This window comes from Xiphias gladius, chromosome 24 (assembly GCF_016859285.1).
Source record: "Xiphias gladius isolate SHS-SW01 ecotype Sanya breed wild chromosome 24, ASM1685928v1, whole genome shotgun sequence".
NCBI classification, from domain to species: domain Eukaryota; kingdom Metazoa; phylum Chordata; class Actinopteri; order Istiophoriformes; family Xiphiidae; genus Xiphias; species Xiphias gladius.
Genome location: NC_053423.1, coordinates 25897043 through 25922672, shown reverse-complemented (window position 1 = coordinate 25922672; position 25630 = coordinate 25897043). Strand labels below are relative to the sequence as shown.

General features: G+C 40.6%; 3 protein-coding genes across 3 annotated transcripts; 2 read left to right on the top strand and 1 right to left on the bottom strand.

The window, feature by feature from the left end:
• The first annotated feature begins 320 nt into the window (after positions 1-320).
• LOC120786614 (zinc finger protein 570-like) lies at positions 321-4290 on the top strand. Its single transcript, XM_040122144.1, has 2 exons — positions 321-589; positions 1883-4290. Exons 1-2 carry the CDS (start codon positions 421-423, stop codon positions 3466-3468), a joined length of 1755 nt encoding a protein of 584 aa, XP_039978078.1. The 5' UTR covers positions 321-420; the 3' UTR covers positions 3469-4290.
• Positions 4291-9536: 5246 nt separating this feature from the next.
• Positions 9537-14650, bottom strand: LOC120786610 (gastrula zinc finger protein XlCGF57.1-like). Its single transcript, XM_040122133.1, has 2 exons — positions 14463-14650; positions 9537-11718 (listed from the first exon to the last, which is right to left on the bottom strand). Exons 1-2 carry the CDS (start codon positions 14524-14526, stop codon positions 9977-9979), a joined length of 1806 nt encoding a protein of 601 aa, XP_039978067.1. The 5' UTR covers positions 14527-14650; the 3' UTR covers positions 9537-9976.
• Positions 14651-16488: 1838 nt separating this feature from the next.
• Positions 16489-24735, top strand: LOC120786598 (zinc finger protein 721-like). Its single transcript, XM_040122116.1, has 2 exons — positions 16489-16801; positions 20044-24735. Exons 1-2 carry the CDS (start codon positions 16627-16629, stop codon positions 23712-23714), a joined length of 3846 nt encoding a protein of 1281 aa, XP_039978050.1. The 5' UTR covers positions 16489-16626; the 3' UTR covers positions 23715-24735.
• Positions 24736-25630: the final 895 nt, after the last annotated feature.

The window sequence follows — 25630 nt, the reverse complement described above, 5'->3', positions numbered from 1 at the left end:
TTTTTGTTCTAAAGGGAAGCTGAGAAATTGGTCGATAGTTTCTAAGGAAAGAGGGATCAGAACAAGGTTTGTTTTGTGGCTGGACAGTAGTGGTCTTAAAATATTTAGGGTCACAACCAGAAAATAACGAACTGATGATGATTTTAGCATCTATTGTCATCTTAAAAAACATATTAATTTACTCGTTGATTAAATACAGATTTTCAAAAGTCACACTTTCAATTCTAAATATGCCAGGTCTATTTCTGATACAATCGGGCTGTTTTGATGTGATTATATAATGCCCTTATTTTGAAATGTGACCTGGAAGTGGACGTTTGGTTTTTACAGTGCGCGCAGCAGGTTGAGTAAAGATGGTAACATTAAACATTAAACAGTAAGAAACGCGTAAGTGTTTAGTTTTCCGACTCTGTGAGGAAGATGTCCAGACTCCAGGGTCTGAGGGTTTTCGTCAGCCAGCGGCTCACCGCGGCCGTGGAGGAGATATTCGGACATTTAGAGAAAACCATCACCGAGTGCGAGGAGGAGATGGACCGCCGCCACCGTAAACTGCTGGACGTGGCTTTGACACCTGAAATGAGGCAGCGAGGTTCGTTTCGTTTCTCCTGCTGGAAACGCGTTTGCTGCTCTGCCGGTGTCGCGGGGGCTCAGTGCTAAGCTAACGTTAGCTAACCCGTCCACACACGGCTGTTAGCCGCAGCTAGCTCCTGCTAAAGCGCAGCGGCGTCAAGGCGACGACGGGCCGGGTAGGAACGGTCCGGCCTGACACCAGCTGTCAGCAGCTGTCAGCAGCTGTAATAAGAGCTGTACACCAAGATGGACATTCAGTTTCCTCTGGAGCTTCGTAGAGTAGAGCACATTTCCCCTCGTGTTACCCACTGCAACCACTACAGGACTTAACACTGCACTGCTAATATTCACCTAGTGTTTGTACCATGCGATGTAAATATGTTACATCACATCTAAATACGTAGCAGTAAGTAAAACACAATTACCCAGGATGTACTAGTTAAGTACTACGACTACGAGGGCTGCAACCAACAGTTACTCTAATTATCGTTTAATCTCATCTGTCAGTTAGTTCTTCTATATAAAAACTCAGCAAACAGTAAAAATTTCCCATCGCGTGCTCCCAGAGGACAAACAGACATCTTCAGATTGTGTTGTTTACAACCAATAGTCAAGGATTTACTAACAACGAGCTGTTGATGATGATGATGTTGTTTTTTTACATTATCATCAGACCAAGCTGATCCAGACCCGCGATGTGTGCTGGTCACACCTCACATTCTTCATTTCTGGTTTCTCACACTTTCTCACACTGGAAATATGGACCCCGTCTGGCCACATAGCCAGTGATTATGCTGAAAACTTATCTGAAAATAACTGTTTTTGCATGTTGCAGTTTGGTTTTCTGGTTTGTAATGAGCATTATAGCTCCGCATGGTCACAACCAAGGCAATTAGTTTGTAGAAATCTTGTTTTATCAACATCAAGTCTGCATCAATAGTAATTTTTTTCCAAAGTACCAAAACTATTACTATCAGATCAGTTTATGCTTTGCACTTTAAGAGTGTGGGATGAGGGTTTGGTTTTTCATTCTTGCCACCAGCTGTTGGTGAAGCTGTTCCTGTGTGTAACTGCCACTTTCACCGTTATGCTCAGGGTCTAATGGTCGAGAAACAGCCCCTGATAGATTATTTCCTACTTGTTAATCTATGTAGTATTTTAAGATATGTGTCAATATTATAAGGTATTTAGGTCTTTATTACATGACATCCTTGATTTTGTTTTTAAAATTACTTCAGTGATATGAAATACATTCAAGTTTGGTTTAAATATAAAGTCATGGATTTCTATAATGTGTCTCTCCGTATTTCAGTGTGTCCTGCAGATGTCCAGCAGCTGTTGGTGAGTAAAGAAGAGGCTCCCCCTGAGCAGCAGGAGTGGAGCCCCAGTCTGGACCGGGCGGAACCACCAGAGCCCCCACACATTAAAGAGGAACAGGAGGAGCTCTGGACCAGTCAGGAGGGAGAGCAGCTTCAAGGGCTGGAGGAGGCCGATATCAACAAGTTCTCATTCACTCCTGTCCCCGTGAAGAGCGAAGATGATGATGAAGAGAAACCTCAGACCTCACAGCTTCATCAGAGTCAGACTGAGGAGAACAGAGAGGCAGAGCCTCCAGCCAGCAGCTCCGCTGAACAAATGAAAACTGAAGCTGATGGAGAAGACTGTGGAGGACCAGAACCAGCCAGCAACTTGGATCCAGACAGAGATTTACGATCAGGTACTCATGACAAGACTTGGGACCCTTTTGAACCAAAGTCTGAAGTCAGTTTTTATGAGTGTAAAGAGTCCAGGGAACCTCAGTCAGGAGAAAATAATGACGTTCCCGTGAGCGATATGGGATGCAATACGTGCAAATCATTTAAATGTTCTGAGTGCGGAAAAAGCTTTGGCTCCATGGGATATCTGAAGTTACACATGAGATGTCATACGGGAGAAAAGCCATACAGGTGTCCAGTTTGTAGGAAATGCTTTTCATGGAGTGGACGTTTACGGAAACACCTGAGGATCCACACAGGGGAGAAACCTTTCAGCTGCTCAGTGTGTGGTAAAGGTTTTGTTGAAAGTGGAAATCTAAAGGTACACATGAGAATTCATACAGGAGAGAAACCCTTTATCTGCTCAATCTGTGGTAAAGGATATGCACAAAGGGGGAATTTGAAACAACACATGGCAGTCCACAGAGAGGAGAACTTATTTAGCTGCAGTGTTTGTGACAAAAGATTCGCTTGGCTTTCTCAGCTCAAAAACCATCAGTGTGTTGGTGGGTCCTCGCAGTTTCATCAGAGTCAGACTGAGGAGAACAGAGAGGCAGAGCCTCCGGCCACCAGCTCCGCTGATCAGATGGAAACTGAGGCTGATGGAGAGGACTGTGGAGGACCAGAACCAGCCAGGAACTCAGATCCAGATAGACATTTACGATCAGATACTCATGACAAGACTTGGGACCCTTTTGAACCAAAGTCTGAAGTCAGTTTTTATGAGTGTAAAGAGTCCAGGGAACCTCAGTCAGGAATAATTAATGACGTTCCTGTGAACGATATGGGACGCAATATGTGCAAATCATTTAAATGTTCTGAGTGCGGAAAAAGCTTTGGCTCCATGGGATATCTGAAGTTACACATGAGATGTCATACCGGAGAAAAGCCATACAGGTGTCCAGTTTGTAGGAAATGCTTTTCATGGAGTGGACGTTTACAGAAACACCTGAGGATCCACACAGGGGAGAAACCTTTCAGCTGCTCAGTGTGTGGTAAAGGTTTTGTTGAAAGTGGAAATCTAAAGGTACACATGAGAATTCATACAGGAGAGAAACCCTTTATTTGCTCTGTTTGTGGTAAAAGATATAGACAAAAAGGAAGTCTGACTAAACATCTGGAGGTCCATAGAGGGGAGAAATGAAATGAAATAGATAAAATAAAAACTTCTGAAACCAGAAAAAACTGAGTTGGTGGTAGTTTTTAAAATACACTGTGCAAAAATCAATGCACAGCAAAACCACCGCTCCCTCTTTCTAGAAACAAAATACAAGAGTTCACGGTTCCTTGGATGAAAATGCATCTTCCTCTGCAGACATTTCTGTCTACCAAATTTTCCGCCCCGTTGAATTTAGCTAAAACCACTAAAAGCTGGACTGCGGTCAAATAGTCCTTTTTTGCTTAAGAAGGTTCCTCACTGAATGAAATGACCCCGGAAGTATCCAAGTGGCAGCCATGATGAGCGCTGGTCGATTTCTCTAAATGCTAAGGAAAGGAGCTTCACTGTTTCCTTTCTTATCTCCTTTAGCATAGGACACACTGGACCACCCTTTACGAAAGGAAAGAGGAAAACTCCGTCCCACAATTCCTTGCGCCAGTAGCATTTTAAGAGACGCACCATTCGGCCGTTTATGAAAATGAACGATCAACATGACTGTCAAGGGCTGCAGATCATCGTGTAAGTAATCGTTGCTTATTAAGCATTTTCCATCTTGTGCGATAACTTGCTTGTTAAACCCATCGGCGAACTTAGACCCACGTCAATAACATCTGCCGTCGCATATTTACGCATCTTAGTGTAAGTGGAGTCAGATTCTCTCAGCACCGCGGTCGTCTTTTCCTATGTCCTTATGAATTCTCCTTCACATCTTTTCTTTACCTCATTGTGTTTTCCATCGAGGTCAAGGAAAAGTGGTTAGGAAAGGACATAGGACGGCCGATTGTCAAGCACAGAGAGCCTGAGTGAAAAGAGATAACAGGGGGAAGGAAATAGGGAGGGAGGGAGGGAGGGAGAGAGACAGCCTGGATGCTCATGCACTTGAGGGAACAAGCCAACAGGGTCAGAGTGATGCAGTGGTTTTCAGAAGGTTTACAGTGATCTCATCGGCAGGACAACATAGACTCTACTGTACATACTGGGTTTAATGGATTCAGTGACACTGAGGCAGACCCACCGAAGGGAGAATGGTAACAGGTACAACGCCTGAGGTAATCAAAGAATGAGCCACTAACTGAAAGTTAAGATGTAAAGATGTGTTTAAAGTTTTGATTTAAAGGCCTCAACTGAGTCAGACCGTCTGGAGTCAGCAGGGAGGTTGTTCCAGAGGGAGGGGGCATGATAGGAAAAGGCCCTGCAGTTCTTTTTAATTCTTGGGATAGACAGGAGACCTGTATTCTGAGAACATAGAGCATGTGATGTAATATAAGGTTTAAGGAGATCACACAAGTATGAAGGGGCCTGCCCATTTAGGATTTTCTGTCATTAGAAGCACCTTAAAGTCAGATCTGAAATGGGTAGGGCGCCAGTGAAGCGAAGGTGATGCCTTTAATAAAAACTGCAGTGAGCAGCCGTCAAAGGAAATGACTGAGCCTTTTTAAAAATGAAACCTTTTCAACCAGATGATGATGAAAGACATCAGACTGTTCTGAGACTGAGGCCAGTGTTGATAAGTGAGGTTGCGACTCTGAAAAATAATAAAGTTGCTGTAAGCGTTATGAGATTTAATACTGATGAAAAATCAAGTACTTGCTCTGAGTGTGGTAAAACATTTTGCTCCAAGTCAAGTCTTGTGCACAGTAGAATTCAGTTTGCAGTAAAAGATTGTCTCAAAGGGGACAATTAATTAGTCAAATGACAATTCACAAAGGAAAAAGCCTTTTAGCTGTTTGGTGTGTTGCCAGTGTTTTACGTTTAGTACAGAAATTGCAAATCACAAAAAAAAAATCCATATGGGGAGAAACCTGTCCATTGTACTGATAAGGACACAAGAGAAACCAACACCTAGAGTAACATTGACGGAGGATCAGAGCCAACCAAGAACATGCCTGAGGTTTAAACAGTTTAAACCTAAGTCAGGTTTAAACTGTGTAAAAAAAAACCAAAAAAACAATGAAGTCCCTGTAAGTGATATGAGTTGTAATACTGGAAAGCAGCCATTTAACTGCTCTAGGCGTGGAACAAGATTTTACCGCAAAGACAGTCTACAGTCTAGAGTGACATGAGAATCCATACAGGAGAGAAAACATTTAGTTTCCCTGTTTGTAAGAAATGTTTTACCTGCAGTGGAAACCATTCATCGCACATGAGGATTCATACAGGAGAGAAACCATTTGGTTGCTCGGTTTTTGATAAAAGATTTACACAGAAAAAAGATTTGGCGTACCATACGGCAGTCCACACAAAAGAAACAAGTCAGGTGCAGTGCTTGTGACGAAAGATTTACTTGGCTTAATCGGCTGAAAAATCATCAGTCTGTCTGTGAAGCCGCCAAGAAATTTAGCTGTTCTGAAGGTAGTAGAAGATTTGCGGGTACTGTGTGAAAATACACATGAGAACTCGAACAAAAGAGAAATCATAGATGGAAAATGGAACTGGAAAAACCCCCACTGTATTTAACTCCTGGACACTTGTCAGATCTCTAAACAGAGTCTTGTTGCAGCAATGACGACCTTAAAAGATAAAATGTTTGGTTACTGTTACCTCCTGCATCCAGTTCTTCCCCAACTCTGTTGTTAGCAGGATCTTTTTATCAGTTGGTACCCACTTGACATTGATTCCCTGAGGTACCAGAAACTACAAAACTAAACTGTTGTAAACCTGTATCGTACACTGATGTCTTAATGTGTTAAGAAGATGGTTTGACAGTGAAAGAATCTCTGAATTCATGGATTCAAGAAGACCAACAGAGGGATGAGTCTGTCTACACACAAACGGTTTAGTTGGTCGTCCACATTTTCCTGCTCCATCTCACTAGAAATCACAATATATAGTGAACTGCTGTGCAATACAAGGTCTTTGTCCAGTGGTAGCAAATGATAGCAAGCAGTAGCCGGTAGAACTGAGTGGTTCTGGATTTTTTAAGGCCGATGCCAATATAAACATTCAAGAGTTTGAAAGATCCACTACTGTGTTTCCTCGAAGATTGTTTCCAGCAGTCTGGTGAAAGGGTTAGAGTTTTGTTGTTCCTGGCTGGTGCACGTGTGTAGAAAGCTGGTGGTAAGAGTGATTTCAATAGGTAACAAAAATCTATCTAACCTAATGTTAGCTAGTTAAATCTAACTTTCTCTCTCCTCTTTTCTTCTCTCTCTCCTTCTCGCCTTGGCCAGGTGTCACCATGTGTGTCTCCACTTCCTGTACTTGTCGTTTCAAATTAAAAGCCCTGTCCAGAGTCAGAGTAATTGGGATTTCTTGACATTGCGGCCCACCGTTGAAAAATGTATATAGCGGACACACTGCGATAAGAAAATCCGCTGATAGCTATTTGTTTGTTTCTTGTTTTTTTTTTTTTTTTTTTGCATACACACATCGCTTAAACAGACATTTTTGATAAGGGTCCCTTTAGTAATTAGTGATTCAGAACTGTAGAGCTTGGGACATTTTACATTGTAAAAAGAAACTGCAAGGCCACTGATGTATTTTCTTTTTACCAACGTGTACGCGTAGACAGCAGCTGCAACAGCAGCATCACTGTTCACATACTTGCTTGTGTACTTTATCAGGACTAAGAGGTACATATACTAGGGAAAATATTAGGGCTCAATCACCCCTGGCCAAAAACAGAATATCTGTGTGAACCTCCACTTTTGGTGTTCGACAGATAAGTTCTGTTATGAGTTTCGCTTCAAACCTTTCCGCCATTGTTGTGATGATCCAAAACAGCCGCTGACATTACTTTCTGGCACTGCTCCCACTGGCCATGTGATGAACTGTATCTTCCAGATGCATTGTGTTAATTTCTCAGGACATGCACAACCAAAGCTCCAAAGGAAAGCAGAACACAAGAGGTAGCCGTGACGTGCATGTGAACGCATAGATAACGTACATCAGTGGCCTAATTTCCCTGCTGACATTTACCGCCACTTATTGACAGACTGATATATCTGCTGTAGGCTATCACGCCCAGCTTTGGTGACATGGTTTTTCTGTCGGGGATGGAAATCAGTTCAACGAAACTGACATTTAAAAATAATTAAAACACGAGTGAAGGGAGAAAGAAAGTAGGAGGGAAAAACAAGAATGAGAGGGTGAGCTACAGTGAACTCTGGTTCAGTTTTCTGGGAATAGATGAAGCTCGAACTTCTCTGAAGTTAACTTCCATGTAAAATCCTGATGAATTTGTTAGTAGCATAGTTAGGCTCAGTTGAGACAAAGGTTTGTCCTTTTTACAGTTGTCACAGTATTGTTAATTGTCCCCCTTGGATATAGCAGTAATAAGCTCTAAATGATAAATTGCAGAGCAGATGTAACTGAATCGGATGCTGTTAATTTATATTATTTACAAATAAATATCTAAATCATACTAATTCTGCTGTTTGTGTAATGTTTCCAAATGCCCCCACACACGCTTACATACATGTGCTCGTTGTAAGAGTATGTCCAAATTTAACTGGTTGAAGCTTTTTCAAAACACATTTTATTTAAGTCTATCCTACAAAAATACTCACATGCCCATATTTACACAAGCAAATTGTATTCACGCAAAAAAATCAAATAAAATGAAGAGATTGGAGACATTATCTCCAATTTATTTACGAGAAAATATTTACAACTTATCTATGAGAAAAGATGTCGGAATTACGACATCCCGATCTCGTATTTACAAGAAAAAAAATGTAATAATTTCGAGATTTGGATCTTTTAATTACGAGATAGTTTTTATATAGTCATGTGAGCTGTAGCTCGTAAATATGAGAGAGGCCTTCCTCGTGAGCAGTCCAGTATCATGGCCACCCTGCTGGGGAAGGTCACATAACAGCAGTAGTGGAAAGTAACTAAGTACATGTACTCAAATACTGTACTTAAGTGCAGTTTTGAACTATTGGTATTTAATTTAAGTATGCTCAGTTTATGCTACTTTATACTCCTACTTCATTACATTTCAGAGGGAAACGTACGTTTTACTGAACGACAAGCATTTGAAAGTTTTACGTGCAAATTATGATAAGTATTTTCAACTATCAAGTTTTTCCTTGTCGATTATTCATTCGCTCTCTTAAGCCCATAAAGAAAAAGATCCAAATACTTCTTGCACCACTGCATCACGGACGGAGGCTGCCTAAGAATACTTTTTGGTAGTTCTGGTACCTGGGCTACTTGCACTGGACAGCAGTGTTTCCCAAGGTATTTTAAAACCTCAGCAACCCTTCATAGGAAATGCGTTGTCATTGCACACCACCCCCACCCGTCCTCTCCATACACACATGTACATGCAGCCTATTCAGGTAAAAAGTACATCATGGTTTTATATCTGTTATAACAATTTCTAGAGCTCTTAATACACAAAATACACGTATTCTCCTAAGCTAAAATAAATAATGACTTAAATTAAGTATGTTAACTGCCTAATTTGTATTAAAATTTTTTAGTTTTTTCAAGAGTAAAATATGCTGATATTCTGATAAAAACCCCAGGGAGCCGGGTTGCGCCTGCAGCTGAGATGCTCTTGATGCGGGAAGCGAATGAAGAGTATTATCTGTTTCGTCATGACCTTTACTTGCAGCTTTCATAAGAAGCAAACACACGAACAAGGTGCAAAGGTGCGATGATGGTGTTTTTACTGACTGAAAACGAGGGTCAGTGAAAGACAAAGAAACAGACACAACAGTCACTGTGACCATTATATATTTATTTTAAGAATAAAATAACAGGATTGTATGAGCACTATCATCTCCTCAAGTCCAGTTACAGTATAAACTCAGAGTGGAGGCACATTAAATTAAACATGTAGCTTCATCAAATTCTCTTTTTGGAAAACTTGTGTAGGTATTAACATTGTGTCCCTGCAGTGGACATTTGAGCTTATAATCACTGTACAGTTCATAATCCTCAAATCAAGTTGTTGAGGAGATTCTTCTCATGTCAGATCAGTCTGTAAAATAACTTTCCCCACATGCACTTCTTCCTTACATCTTATTATTTCCTAAACGTCAAACATTATCACTACTGATTGCTTAATATTTAGTAATACTAAAATGAATTGCACAGATTTTAGAAAAAAACTACTAAATTTATGTTCACATTTGTTCACGATCATTTCCCAGGAGCCCTGTGGGTAGTTCACATGTCTGTAGCAACAGCGGGACAGTCGAGCGTCTGTGGTCAGTTCACGTCTGGCCACATTAAATTGAGATAGAAGGTTTCAAAGTAAAATATTTCAGCACTGTAAAATCAGCTGTATTTTAATTTCAACATTAAGCATTCAGTAGCTACCAAACTTCATAATTTGTTATTGAGCTGCTTAAAAGATTAAAATCTATATGGTCATTTTTTCCTTCTGTACTGGAAAATAATGTGCACAGCCAGCTAGATTGTTTGCCTGCTTGTTTTTTATTTTTAACTGCAAAAAGTCAAAAAAGACAATATTCACTCAACATCTTTGTAAATACAAATCCATGAATTCAGATTGTGATTGAGAGCCGCAAAGTGTCCAGATTTAAACACACGTGTGGTTTTTGACAAGTAACTTCTTGTTGAATCCTTTGCCACAAACACTGCATTTATACAGTTTTTCACCTGTGTGAATCGTCATGTGCTCTGTGAGGTGTACGTTTTGTTTAAAACTTTTACCGCACACTGAGCAACTGAATGGCTTTTCTCCTGTGTGAATTCTCATGTGTGTCTTCAGATTGCCCTTAAGGCTAAATTTTTTACCACACTCCGTACAGCTAAAAGATTCCTTGACAGAAACCTTTTTCTCAGTCTGGTTTTGACGAAGCTGCGAGGACCCGCCGACACACTTGTGGGTTTTGAGCTGCGTGTACCAAGTGAATCTTTTGTCACAGACGCTGCAGCTGAATCGTTTTTCCTCTGTGTGGACGGACATGTGCAGTGTCATACGTCTTTTATGTGCAAATCTTTTATCGCAAAATGGGCAACTAAATGGTTTCTCTCCGGTATGAATTCTTATGTGCAGCTGCAAAGTTCCTTTCTGGCTGAAACTTTTGCCACAAAATGAGCATTCAAATGGTTTCTCTCCTGTGTGAATCCTCATGTGTGCCAAAATATTCCCACTGCAGCTGAAGCGTTTCTGACAAACTGAGCAACTAAAAGGTTTCTCTCCTGTGTGTGTTCTCATGTGGCTCATCAGATGGTCCTTGCGACAAAATGTTCTCCGACACTCAGAGCAGCTAAATGACTCCTTGTCAGTATTACATGTTATGTCACTTACGGAGGCATCATCATTTTTCAGAGCATTTAAATCTGACTCAGGTTCCACGGTTTCCTTCCAATCACCATCACTGGGTTCAATCTCAGGTTCTGGTTCCGGTCCTGTTTTATCATCAGTAACTGTTGGTAAATGTCTATCTGGATCTAAGTTCCTGGTTGGTTCTGATCCTGTGTGAATGTTGCTGTTGATTATGTCACTAACATTGCAGTTGATTTTTTTCTTTCCTGTGTGTATTCTCATGTGTCTGCTAACATCTCCACTATATCTGAAACGTTTCTTACAGATGGAGCAGCTGAAAGGCTTTTCTCCAGTATGAAGTCTCATGTGACTAATTGAGTTTCCCTTTTGAGAAAATCTTTTACCGCAAAAGGAGCAACTAAATGGTTTCTCTCCCGTGTGAATTCTCATGTGTGCATTAAGATGTGGCTTGCGGCCAAATCTTTGCCCACACTCAGAGCAGCTAAATGATCTCTCAACAGTATTACAGTTAAAATCAATAACAGTGACTTCATTATTTTTCACAGAGTTTAAACCTGACTGAGATTCCCTGGTCTCCTCCCAATCACCATCACTGACTTCAGTATCTGAAGAGTCTGAAGCCTTGTCATGAGTACCTGATAATAAATGTCTGTCCGGATCTGAGTTCCTGCCTGGTTCTGGTCCTCCACAGTCCTCGCCATCAGATTCAGTTTTCATCTGTTCAGTGGAGCTGCTGGCTGGAGGCTCTGCCTCTCTTTTCTCCTCAGTCTGGCTTTGATTAAGCTGTGAGGACTGAGGTTTCTCTTCATCATCATCATCATCACCTTCAGTCTTCACAGGGACAGGAAGGAATGCGAATTTGGGAACATCCAGTCCTCGAAGCTGCTCTCCCTCCTGACTGGTCCAGAGCTCGTCCTGTTCCTCTTTAATGTGTGGGGATTCTGGTGGGTCCTCCTGGTCCAGACTGGGGCTCCACTCCTGCTGCTCTTCTTCACCAACAATCACTTTTCGGATATCTAAAGGTAAAGCTGAAACAACCACAAACATCTATTAATGTAAAACCATAAAAACCAGCTTGATGACACCGATTTATGTTAAAGTGAGACATTTATACAAAACCACAGTTTTTCTGTCTAAATACTGGTATTACTGGTCGCCCAGTCTACTGATTCACTGGTTACGAAAGTTATTACTGTACATTTCAGGGCCCATTTCTTACTTTCCAACTACTTATACCTCTCATATTTACTCTAGTTTAAAACACTTCTTATCTGATTACGCAATTAATCTTGAAAACAATCAGTTGAATCGATATATTTAGTCGCACATGACCGCGAGAAGACATCGTTTTCCTAGTCTGAACCCCTCCTGGTTGAATGATCTGCAGAAAAGATGAATAACTGTGTCAGAAAATATCTAGCTCTTTAATAACAAGTGAAGGGTAAAGGCCTGTGAACATAAACACTATGGTGACGGTATTAACTGTTCTGAATTTTTGTTACATGCTCTGATTCACTTTTAGAGCCGTCCATCAAAATTAATGGAAAAAACCCTGATTTTTCTGAAGTAAAGCCGAAATAATTCAAACTGCTGGTCAGAACATGAAACTGAAGTCTCATTACATTATCCAGGAAAGTCCTGAGTTTCTGTGTTAATGAACATCAAGGATATCGGCAAAAGAGAAACTGAAAGTCAGACTGGGGAAAATACTTCTGGTACCAGTTGCTCCTCGCACATTGCGACTCTGTAGGAGCGTTTTCAAACGCTACCTCCTACCTCACATTTAAATATTACGCCCTGACAAAGAAACAGTGCACTTTTAATTTTATGCTTCCTCCTTGTTCTCACTCCTCCGACCGAGAGCCTGTGACCCTGAAATCAATCGAGGTCCACCTTCATTGAGGACGTTCCAGTCCTTTACACGCGCTCTGGACCCACATGTGTATTCTATGAGGGAAGTTTTTTTTTACTGGACTGTAAAGGGCCGCCCACACATGAAAGATAACTGTAGCGATAACGATGTAAGCATCCACACTGATGGACGATTACGTTCTGTAAACAGTGGTGCCAAGCACGCGCTGCGTGATCCGGCTGAGTCGGAGCCCCGAAATGGATACTGATGACCCGTTACGCTGCACCTAAAAGTATAGCATCAGTTGGCTTACATAAAAGAGGTATACAGAAACAGCACATACAACGGTAATAAAGCTTTTGATTTAGCGTTTATTTATTCATATTCTTATTAGAATAGAATAGAATATTAGAATATCTTAAAAGAATATGAATAAATAGAATTAGAAAACAGTTGAAAAGTAGCTGCTGCTGTGACGCCAGCACCACGGAGACACAGAGATGCTGTTTATTTCAACAAGTGCAGTTTACTGCTGATAAAAAATATGTCCAAAGACCATTTCACTAATCCAACCTCCTGTGTGGAACAAATACACCTTCGTACTCCTGAGTGCTACGGTTCACACATTAGTTAACTATTTTATTTTCTGAACGTGAGGTTTTGTACATATGTACAGGGATTGGCCAGTGAGCGCAGTCCCACAACAGGCACACAGGCAGGGACAGTAAAAACTTGGAACTATGGATTTTCTTACGGTCCACCGGCCCACTGGGTACCCAGTGGCCAGTGCACCAGTGGGCATTAGCAAGGGTAAGGTGCTCATCAGCTTCGCTTCTTTGACTCGAGGCCGGGCTAATGTTGACTCGGTAGAGCCGCGAATGCTAACGGCCTCCTCCTCATCACCAGTACCTCCAATATTTGAGCGTCTGAAAAACCTGTCTAAGGGTCTTCTGCTTTACCTTTTGTCCTTGGCATTATCCCTAAATGTCGCAAAGGAATTATCTGTGTTAAGTGTTGAATGTCACTCTACACACAATGAGGGTAAAGAACACTGATCTCAGACCTGCTGTTTTCCCATAGTGCATTCACATATATATTTATCAGTCATGTTACCTAGATGCTGTTGGCTACTTTGCCTCTTCTGGCAATGATGGACCTTGTTCTCATTTTAACACCAACTTATCATGCAAGTTATAATGAGAAAAGTTGTGTTGTAACGAGATTGGCTTTGTGGTAAAACGACTCAAAGTGAGACGTTACAACAAAGAATGTTTCTTGTAAAAACTGAATCATTTGGTATGTAAACATAATACATGAACAATTTCTTGATATAATGTGAAAACAATCTTGTAAAAACAAGAAACTGAGATTTATTTATTTTTTCCTGTTTGGTTTTGTTTTATGTTTTGGTGCTAGCAATACGCTGCCCATGAAAGTGAAATTTTCCAAGAAGTTAATCCAAATGATGAATAACTCAAAGCAAACAAAAAACACCACCACTCTGGCAACTTTGTCCACTGAGGCTTAATTTTTGTTTTGTTTTTCTTCCTTTCAAGTGCATCTTTGCTCTTTCAGGGAGGGAAGGTACAATATTTTTCTCACACAGCCTCAGACTCGCAGCTGCCTGAGGCTAAAAAGGACAAATTTACTGAACCTGAAGCCTTTTACACCTCAAACTCAGATTTTATGCAAACCACTCAGAACTGCTGCCACTGCTCCCTGTATCCGTTCTGTCCGTTAAACGTACAAACAGACCAAACAAAATAATGAACATACAATTATAAAGGCTCCTAACGTCCAAAAAAGTATTTCTGACAAAAAAAACGTTTCTTCACCGTCAGAGTATTAATTGTTTAGCTAACGTTAGCTTAGCAACATTAGCAGAGCAGTGAACTTTTCCGGCAGCAGAAAAGAACAAACCCTCTCCTCGCAGCTTCGTTTCCGGTTTGAAAACCACGTCCAGTAGTTTACGATGTCGCTCCATCGCTGATCCGTTTAGAAACCGAAACAATCGACGGGTCTTCCGTTGTTATTCGGACTTAGCTAACGGGTTCACTCCGCTCACCACTAGCATCGTGAAGATAGGAATATTATTACCATCACTTCCGGGGACAAGATTCAAAATAAAATCCTCTTTGGTGACTGATTATATGTTTCTCTTGATCACTTTGGTCTCACATTACTTATTAAGTTTGAATTTTAATTGTTCCCTGATAGTTCCACATATAACTTACTGCGAGGAAGTATGGGCAAATGTGAATAAGACAAATACAAATCTAATTTTCATAATTGCAGAGAAAACTGTTTACCATGAAGCAACAAACTCACTGTTTACTGGATTAAAGACACTGATGTTTAGAGACTTGATTGACTTCAACATCATGTATAGAGTTAAGATCGATTATAACCTGAAAGGTTTGTTAAAATTGTAAAAAATTGTATATCAAGTTAAAGGGGTAAGGAACTGAAAACATGTAGCACATTTAGCAAGTTTTCAAAATGTTTAGAAAGAATTTACTGAACAAATATAAAAATCTGTATTCAGTAGAGCTGGGTAGGTTTTATTATGACAGTGCTCAGGATACTATATGTTTATGCTTGATGTGTGCTCTTGACGTCAAATAGGATATGTCCTGTTTAAAGGGTCGGCACAGTAAGATGTAGCTTCTACCTTCGTCTTTGTCAGACGGCAGAAATCTTTGTTTAGTTATTGTGGTGTTTTTATTTGCTTTTTATTTGATCCCGTGCCCTGTGGGGACAGTTCCATTATCTACGAGTGTCTTACGACATTGACAGATGATCAATGTGGTTGAGTGTTTTTGAATGTGTTCTTTAATTTTCTCCATGTCCACAACACATTGGTTATCAAAGGGCTGTTCTTGGTAATGTTTGATAATTGGCTCAGGTGTTTACCCGACAAGTTTACAGCAGAGAAAGGTTTACAGATCACTGACTCAGTATCAAGCCAAAGAGAGTCTGAATGTTCCTTCACCAAGGAAGAAATAATCCTGGCTTGTAGCAACAATGAGTAGTTTTCCATGTGTGGTAAACCCCCACCTAACTTGTTCTTTTGGCAGCTATAATGTCTCTGCTTCGACTTTAGTTTTCCTGCAGGGCCAAATAAAGTATGACATTACTTTGTTGACCTCGTAATAAGGTTAATTCGACTGAGAATTCATAAAGGGGGGGGGGGGGGGCTCCTCAATTTGTTTTTTTTTTTTGAGGTTCTTTATCCAGGGTTTAATATATTTCTGTATATAGTTGATTCTTTTTTGATATTAACTTCAAATACCAGATTTACACCATGACAGTCTCCTGCACTACAACTACCATATTGTATATATTTTCGCTATAGAGATTCATATTTATACTGATGTCTTTACTGTACGTATCTGCATATACAAAACTGCTGCACATGCTGTATATTTTTTACTGTCCATACTGTTTGTTTGTGCATATATATATACATACATATATGTGTGTATATGTATATGTAGTATATGTATATATATATATATATATATATATATATATATTACTTAATGCACTTAAACGCTTTTTGCATTTATGGTTAGATGTTAAACTGCATTTTGCTGTCTCGGTACTTGTACTCTGTGCAATAAAAATAAATTTGAATATAATCTAATCCAATCTAAATAATTAAATCCTAATAGAGCCCGATGAAAAGGTTTCTCATAGGCAGGTTCAGTGTTTCCACTATTGCCCACATTAGAATATATTTTCTTATACATACATGTACTTCTATCTTCCCATTTGGCATCATGTCATATTGTTTTATCTTATCAAATTTTTAAGTGCATTAGGAAAAACAAACAAAAAACAAACAAACAAACAAACAAAAAAAAACCCTCTCCACTTTTATTCTGAAGGCCGGGAGTGTTACCGGAGGTTGTGTTTTGTTTCCGGGTCGTGGGGCTTCATTCTGGCCGACCGCTGCTAGCCTGTATGGATGTTCTGTCGCTACAGGAGCCGAGGAAACATGTCAGCCAGGTCTAAATACCGATAAAAAACAAAACAAAACACCAGCGTGCTGTGTTTTCTTTGACTCTACGATCTGTGGAAAATGTCCCGGTTTCAGGATCTGAAAGATTCACTCAAACGGCGGCTGCTGACCGCGGTTCGCAAAGATCTGTTTGGACATCTGGAGAGAAGAGTATCCGAATATGAAAAGGAGATCGATCGCAACAGAAGACTGCTGGATATGGTTTCTAACCTCGACTTAAAGCGGCGAGGAGCAGGTTTGTTTTCCCTTCTACCGCTGGAAATGTGTCGATCGCTCTGCTAACGTTGAGTGGAGTCGGCGCTGAGCTAAATTGGCTGCACCATCCATCGACAGCCGCTCGTTAGCCACAGCTAGCTCCTGCTGTGAAGCTTAAGACTCTCTACTGCGAGTCACATAGATCGATTCGATCGATAGATCGATCGATTCGACTGTTGGGGCTTCGCGTTCTCTGTGAAAACATAAACTCAAGGCAAAACAAAGACTTTGCGGTTTTTGTGATTGTTGGTCCTGGAAGTGTTTTTTTTCCGTCCTAGATTCAAAGTTTTATCTTTTAACAGAACCACGCGGTTCATACAAGTTTCTGTTCTGACCATCGGTTTGAGTCAAATCACCTTTGATTCTGAGAAGTCAGATTTTCAACTGTTCTAAAGACTACACTACCCATGATCCTCAGCTGTCGTTGCCTCGGTTCGGAAACCATTCAAGAGGAGAGAGTAGCAAATCCAGCGCGGTTAAACCTGTCGCCATGGTTACTGAATTTATTCCAACCAGATCCAGGGTCTGAAAATTAACAGATTTAAAATCGCTGAATGTTTGATCACAGTTTTCAACAAAATGTCGTCTTTAAATTCGGCTCAACATTTGAACATAAATAATTTTTTTTAAGAAAGTCAAAGTGCTCATTATGCAGCCAGAGCGAACTGTGTCAGTAGAATTATTATGTTTTATATTAATGATATACGCTTACAGAAATCTACACATAAACAGGAAATTGATTTTTAAATGTGGAGTTTCTGTAATGATCTGTAATCTGCTATGAGAATTTACTGTATATTATAACATTATATACAATGGTCTGATACGAATAGAGTTGTTAAAGGTAGAGCTGCCTTTGTTTAAAAACCAGTATCAACAAAAGAGCTGGAAAAATCTGAAACTGTATCAGGCATTTTCACTCTATTCTGACATTTTATAGCCCAAAAAATTAATAACGTAATCAAGAAAATAATCAGCAAATTAGTTGATAATGAGGAAGATCACTAGCTGATGCTCTAGTTGTTCATCTGGAAAATATTTGCACTCTGAATCAACAAAGTTGCCATTTTAAACAAAAAATCCTAACATGAGAACAACTATCTACAAATTGATAATTACTTCAACTACTACTAATAATAATAACAATAACATACTTGAACATACTGATGTGACTGACATTAGGTCGGTTAGGGTGTCGCGATGTTGGTTTCGATTAATTGCTCAGCCCCACCGCAGGTTGTTTCAAAAAGTAACAAGAAATTGCGGCAGATAAATGTCAAAGATGTGTTGCTGGTCATTGACGGCTCTTTTCCACAAAGGGAACCTAACCTTCCCATAACCTGAACTTGTAAGAACCTAAAAGGTGTCGGCTCTAGGTCCTGCTTTACCTTCCAGTGTTTTAAAACTGCATTTTGGATGTATATAGTTAAAAAGGCAACACTGCTTCGGATACCGGGACAGACGTCATCATCTTTATGATGGTAGGTGTGTGCAGTTCAGTTGAGCGACAGACAATAATTTAAAAATTGAATTAAACTTTTAACGTTCTCCCCAACACCTCCAACACTCTGCAAAGATTCTCCAAAAATGATGCTGCGTTTAGTCGAGGAAGTGTAACCTCAGTAAACTGGTATCGGCTGGTACACTACGGAAATGATTCCGCTCAGAGAATCCTTTGTTGTAGGAAGGTTTTTTATTTCCATAAACCGAGTTGAACACACAGGTGTCGTAGGGGTATATGTGTGTGGTCTGAAATAAACGTAAGAGTTAAATGTAAATCTAAATTAGAACAAATGTGACCGTTATATCAATAGCTGTTAGGTACACGGTGTATTGAGATCTGGGCTTCTCTTGTTTACCACAGAGTCCTAAATATTAAGAGATTGTCATAATGGGAAGAATAATAAACATTTCAACTATACACTAATAAAGCATTACAGAATTACTATCAGCATAATATACACTCCCCTGGCATACAGCAAGATATGTTTAGCAGCTCAACTACGTCATATTGAATAAGTTTCATTGGCATGAACGACACGGATAATAAAGTCGCTCCGTCTACAAAGTAATTAAGCTGTCAATCAATTAAGCTAGCAAAACCGGCAGCTAGTATGCTAATGGCAACACCGGAACAGAATTCAGGCAGAAAAACAGCAGGGCAAAATCCTTTTGGGGGGGGGGGGTTGATTATGAGAAATTTGATTATGAAAGTGCAGCAGCTTCCTAAATGTTGCTGGAAGATTTACTGAAACCTTTGACATGCTCCCCGACAGCCCTCACACTGAGCACACAATGTACGGTTTACAAGCAAATGCAGGACAAGGCAGCAAAACACTTCTGTTGGATGTTGTGAATCAGGTAACTATGCCAGTTTAGGGATGTTATTACTTACAGAAATGGATTATTTCTGATAAGAAAACCTTGGTGCCCCCCTTGAACGTAACAACATGCCCGAACGGCACCTACGACAGTGTTCTGTGAGGACCGATGGCTGAGTGGTCCGTGCTGATAAAGTTGGCGGATGCAGAGGGAACCATTTGAAACGCAGTTAAGATAGTGTTTGTGATCCCACATCAGTCAGACCCTGGAGACAATTGATGTTGGTTTACAGGGAGCACGTGGAGGGGCTGAGCTGAATTAGGTTTATAGCCTGACTGGTCGGCTGGCCAGTTGAATCCAGGGGCTAAAAATGGTGCAAGTTTGGAAGTTACAGCAACTCTTCTCCGGTACTCCGTTGGCCACTCTATCTGGAGTATTTCTCTTCAGTACGGCAAGAATTCAGTAGGGTTGAATTTTGTCTAGTAGTAACAAGTAAACAATTATCAGAGTAGTTGAAACCATCACTAGTGATATTATATTAAACATTTAAGGTATTTTTCAAGCAAAAAGTGCCTAAAATTTGGCGGTTCCATGTTAATCGAATTTGCTGCTTATCTTGGGCTTAAATTTTAATAAATTTAATGTTTTTGGATATTGGACAAAATAAATCATTCGAACATGTCACCTTGTGCTTATGACCAAGGGAGTTGTGTTATCTCAGTGCACTGTCTGAGGATACTCCTATTGCCAGATGTTACAATTATTAATTTTGGACATCTCTTGTGTATTTTAGCAGATATATGTGTAATAATATACAGAGTTATACTTCTACAGTGCATTTTATGAAAATACATACATAAACATAAACTCAAGGGTTCCCATTGTGTTTGTGTTTTTCAGTGTGTCCTGCAGGTGTCCAGCAGGTGTTGGTGAGTAAAGAAGAGATTCCCCCAGAGCAGCAGGAGTGGAGCCCCAGTCTGGTCCAGAAGGACCCAGAGCCCCCACACATTAAAGAGGAACCGGAGGAGCTCTGTCTTATTCAAAGAGAAACAGGTGCTGATGGAGAGGACTGTGGAGGATCAGAATCAGAGAGGAACTCGGATGCAGACAGGCATTCACAACCAGACACTCGTAACAAGGCTTCAGACTTTCCTGAACCTGAAATTGATGACAATGATAAAGACTGGGAGGATCCTAACAGAAAATTTTGCTGCTCCAAATGTGGTAAAACATGTACACAAAGGGGAAATTTGAATATTCACATGAGAACTCATACAGGAGAAAAGCCCTTTAGTTGCTCTTTGTGTGGTAAAAGGTTTACGCAAAAAGTAGGTCTGCACTACCACTTGAAAATTCACACAGGAGAGAAACCATTTAGTTGCTCAGTTTGTGGTAAAAATTTTAGACAGAAAGGACCTTTAAAATACCACATGTTAACCCACACAGGAATGAAACCGTTTAGTTGTAATGTTTGTAACAAAAGATTCAGGTGGTCGTCACAGATCAGAGTCCATAAGTGTGTTGGTGAATCATCACAGCGTCACCGGAATAAACACAAGAAACCACTGAGCTGCTCCGAATGTGATGAAACATTTCCAAACAACTCCCTTCTGAAGATACACATGAGAATGCACAAGGGAAAGAAACTTCTTACCTGCACAGTTTGTGGTCTACAACGGCAGTTTACCTCCCAAATGGAGATACACATGAGAAGCCATACGGGAGAGAGACCCTACAGTTGCTCAATTTGTGGGAAAAAATTTACACAAAGGGGAATTATGATGCAACACATGGCAGTCCACTCAGGGGTGAAACCGTTCAGCTGCAGTGACTGTGGTAGAAGATTCTTTTGGCACTTTCAGATCAAAAAACACAAGTGTTCCGGCAAGTCACAGCAAAACAAAACTGGCCTCACTGGAGAGCACTGTGGAGGATCAGGACCAGCCAGGAACTTAGAACCAGATAGACATTTAAAACCAGAGCCCTCTATTGAAACTTATGACAGTGTCGACATTGATTTTTGGAAAGATATCCGGCAACATCAGTCCGGCTTCACTTATCAGAGGAAAAAAAAAGTCTCTGTAAATGATGGATGTAATACTGGAGAGAAACCCGTTAGCTGCTCTGATGACAAAGCTAATGCTGAACCCAAGGATGATGAAAGTGTCGACAGGGATTTTGGCAAACAGAAGAGGCAAAGACAATCATGTTTAAAAGATACAAAAAATGAAGACATCTCTGTACGTGATGCAGGATGTAATACTGACAAGAAACCATTCATCTCCTATGAGTGTCATAAAAGACCTGAAGTCAGTCACACGCTGCCAACACACACGCAGTGTCACACGGGAGAGAAACCCTTTAGTTGCTTCTTTTGTGGGAAAAGATTTGCGACAGGAGGATTTCTGACAAGACACATATCTGTTCACACAGGAGAGAAACTACTCAGTTGCATTATATGTGAGAAAAGATTCACAATGGAGTCAGAGTACATTAGTCACAAGTGTGTTGGTGCGTTGTCACAGCTTCATCAAAGCCAAATTGAGGAAAAGATTACTGCTAACAAACTGTTTAGCTGCTCTCAGTGTGGTAAAGGATTTAGCCGTAAACACCATCTGCAGGTACACTTGAGAATTCACAAAGGAGAGAAACCATTTAGTTGCTCAGTGTGTGGTGACAGATTTGCCAAGCGTGACAGTTTAAGTTTTCACATGACATGTCACACAGGGGAAAAGTCTCTCTGCTGTTCAGTTTGTAACACAGGTTTTAGTGACAGAGAGTCATTAATTCAACACATGAGAATCCATACTAGACAAACACAATTTAGTTGCTCAATTTGTGGTAAAGAATTTGCTTGGAGAAGATATCTGACAAAACATATGGAAGTCCACGCAAAGGAGACAATCAGCAGCTGCAGTGTTTGTGACAGAGGATTCATTTGCAATTATGAGCTCAATCACCAGAAGTACATTCATAAGTCTTCACAGCTTCATCAGAGTCAGACTGAGGAGAACAGAGAGGCAGAGCCTCCAGCCAGCAGCTCCGCTGAACAGATGGAGACTGAAGCTGATGGAGAGGACTGTGGAGGACAAGAACCAGCCAGGAACTCAGATCCAGACAGACATTTACAACCAGATGCTGATGACAAGGCTTTAGACTCTTCTGAACCTGATACTGATGACAGTGACTTTTGGAAAAAGTTTAGGCAAAGTCAATTAGGTTCAAACTGTATAAAAGATGTAGTCTTTGAAAGTGACATGGGATGCAATACTGACAAGGCTTCAGGGTCTTTTAACCCTCAGAGTGACGACAGTGTTGACAGTGATTTTTGGAAAGAGACCAGGAAACCTCTATCAAGTTTAAACTCTCTGAAACATAATGAAGTCACTCAGAGGGATACAACACGTAATATTGGCAGACAACAGTTCAGCTGCTCTGAGTGTGGTGAAACATTTTTCAACAATCACCTTCTGAAGATCCACATAAGAATTCATAGAGGAGAGGAACTATTCAGTTGCTCATTTTGTGGTAAACAGTTTACACAAAGAGAAGGTCTGGAACAACATATGGTTTTCCATACAGGGGCACAGAAGGAGGCAAAGCAGGAGGAGTTACAGCCCCCACGTATTAAAGAGGAACAGGAGGAAGTTGGAGGTCTGGAGCCCGATATCACCAAGTTCCCATTCAATCCTGGCAGCATGAAGAGTGAAGATGATGAAGAGAAACCTCAGACCTCACAGCCTCATCAGAGTCAGACTGAGGAGAACAAAGAGGCAGAGCCTCCATCCAGCAGCTCCACTGAACAGATGGAGACAGAGGCTGATGGAGAGGACTGTGGAGGACCAGAACCAGCCAGGAACTCAAATCCAGACAGACATTTACAACAAGATGCTGACGACAAGGCTTCAGACTCTTCTGAACCCGATACTGATGACAGTGACTTTTGGAAAGAGAGCAGGCAACATCAGTCAGATTTAGACTCGTTAACAAATAACGAAATTGCTGAAAGTGATGTGGGATGTGAATCTGGAAAGAACCCTTTTAGCTGCTCTGATGTAAAGGCTTCAGAGTCCCTTGAACCTGAGAGTGATGACAGTGTTGACAGTGATTTTTGGAAAGAGAGCAGGAAACCTCAATTATGTATAAACTCTTTGAAAAATAATGAAGTCTCTGATAATGACGTGAGATATAGTTCTCTCAGGGAACCATTCAGCTGCTCTGAGTGTGGTAAAAGATTTCTCTACATTTGCCATATGAAGACCCACATGAGACAGCACACAGTAGAGAGACCATTTTTTTGTTCTGTTTGTGGTCAGAAATGTCTTTACAAGTCCCATCTGAAGATACATATGAGAACTCATACAGGAGAGAAACCATTCGTTTGCCCAGTTTGTGGTAAAAAATATGCACACAAGGCAAGTATGCAATCTCACATGATTGTCCACACTGTGGAAAAACAGTACAATTGCAATGTCTGTGACCAAGGCTTTGCTTGGTATACAGAGCTCAAATATCATCAATGTCTTGGTGAGTCCTCACATGAAAATAAATACTGGGGGAAAACCGGGTAGTTGCTCGAAATAGAAATCTGAAAAGCCACCTACCACCTCACCCGGGGGAGAAATGAATCATGTGCAGGGTTTGTGGCAGAAGATTCATTCAGTGGCTCAGAAAGGTATTTTAGAGCAGTGACAGTCAGTGAAGTCATAGAGCTGCTGGTTGGGCTGCGTTTCAGAAATGTGTTGCAACATTAAAGCAACAGGAAGACTTCGATTTGAGATTCTTACAATTAATTAGATAAAGACAAGATTGTGCTTTTGATTACAGTTAAAAAGCAAAAACCCAAATTATTATTATTATTATTACTGTATTTCCTCAAATCGAGACCGGAGCCTTTATTTGTTCGTGTCAACCACGCCCCTGGCAAATATCAGAAACCCGGCCTCTAATTGGCTACCGGTTTAGTTAATATCGCAGTGCCTCAAATCACATACAATGGGATGATGAAACATGTGGTTGGTCTCAATTAAGAACTTTTTCCCTTCACATCTAGAAATTGTCTCATGTATTCTTCACTGTAACTTATACATGTTAACTTGATCAACCTCACTAACAACACAGAGGAAGATGGATATGATTCCTGGTGGTTCCTCTGCAGATGACAATAAAACTAAAAGTCGAAACATGAAACTTTTTCGTCTGTAACGCTTTTTGATAAACTGCCTATCTACCTCTGTGAAAAGCTTTATCCTGTTTCTAACCACTGTCAAACTGGACCATCTAGATGTTAACTTCAGCGTCCACAGAGTCTTTTCTTAACCTGGAAGAGCTGAGTTTTCTAACTGAGGACCTTGGGCTGGGAATAATTTACAAGATAAACTTTATTTTGAAAGACAGTCTTCATATCAGGCATTCATCCATAACATGTTTAATGAGCATCATGTTTTTTTTTTTAAATGATCGGACTTTTCTCCTTCATGCCACTCAGGACTTACTGTGTTGTGCTGTATATAAATGTTGTGAATTAATTGTGAACTTACAGCAGAGGCTGAATTGTGCCGTTTTATCAACATTTTAGAATTTTACTTAGAAATAAACAAAAAACTACTATGAAATGTAACATGATTTTTCATGGATTCATATGATTCATATGATTCATATTTTAATAAAATAAAATTCTAAACTCAACATTTGCATATATGTTTCTTTAGATATTTGTGTTGGAAGTTCATTTTTGGCAGTTGTCACTGACATGAAATAAGAATCTTAGGCAGGGTTATTTTTTTATCGTTAGAAACCTTAAAGCTAAAATTTAGTAAAAATAGTGATTGGTCGATGTCACTGGCGAATGCTGCTGCCAGAGTGGAAAGATGTGGCGGAGGTTGCTGATGTTTCCTACAGCGAGGGGGTTTTGAAGACGGTAACGTGCAGACAGCGGCGGGGCAGGAGAATGTTGCGTGAAATGCGCGGCATTTGGGAGGTGACACCCACAGGCTACATCCGCCGAGTCAGGCCAGAGACTGTGTGACAGTCAAGTGAAGAGGACGACCTTCAGTCATCTCTTTTTCTGCGGTCAGTGTTTCTGAACACACAGTGCGGCTGGTTTCATTAGCCTGGATTCGTGTCGATCGGCGCAGGAACTTCTCAAAGACTGTCAGTTTACATGTAATAGTTAAATCAGTATTTCATACTCATTCAGTTGCTGGACGAATAGAAATAGAACTGAGCTTCATTAAAACCCAGTGAGGTGATGACAGGCAGCAGGAGGAGACTGAACACTGGTTTAACTCTCAGCAGAGGAGCAGACTGGCAGTGAAGTGAAGAAGACAACTTTCCGTGTTTCACTCTGTCTATGATGGCACCTGGCACAGCTGTTGTCATAAACCTGTACAGCATCCGCACTTCAGGCAGGCAGCGTGGGGGGGGGCGAGCGCATTAACACAGATGAAGCCAGTAGTTGAGTGGAGCTGTAAAAATTATGCTCTTT

Coding starts and splice junctions, on each gene's coding strand:
- LOC120786598 (XM_040122116.1), top strand. CDS start 16,627: ATGTCCCGGTTTCAGGATCTGAAAGATTCACTCAAACGGCGGCTGCTG. Junction 16,802..20,043: donor CTTAAAGCGGCGAGGAGCAG/GTTTGTTTTCCC, acceptor TGTGTTTTTCAG/TGTGTCCTGCAGGTGTCCAG.
- LOC120786614 (XM_040122144.1), top strand. CDS start 421: ATGTCCAGACTCCAGGGTCTGAGGGTTTTCGTCAGCCAGCGGCTCACC. Junction 590..1,882: donor ACCTGAAATGAGGCAGCGAG/GTTCGTTTCGTT, acceptor TCCGTATTTCAG/TGTGTCCTGCAGATGTCCAG.
- LOC120786610 (XM_040122133.1), bottom strand. CDS start 14,526: ATGGAGCGACATCGTAAACTACTGGACGTGGTTTTCAAACCGGAAACG. Junction 11,719..14,462: donor AACGAAGCTGCGAGGAGAGG/GTTTGTTCTTTT, acceptor TGGTTGTTTCAG/CTTTACCTTTAGATATCCGA.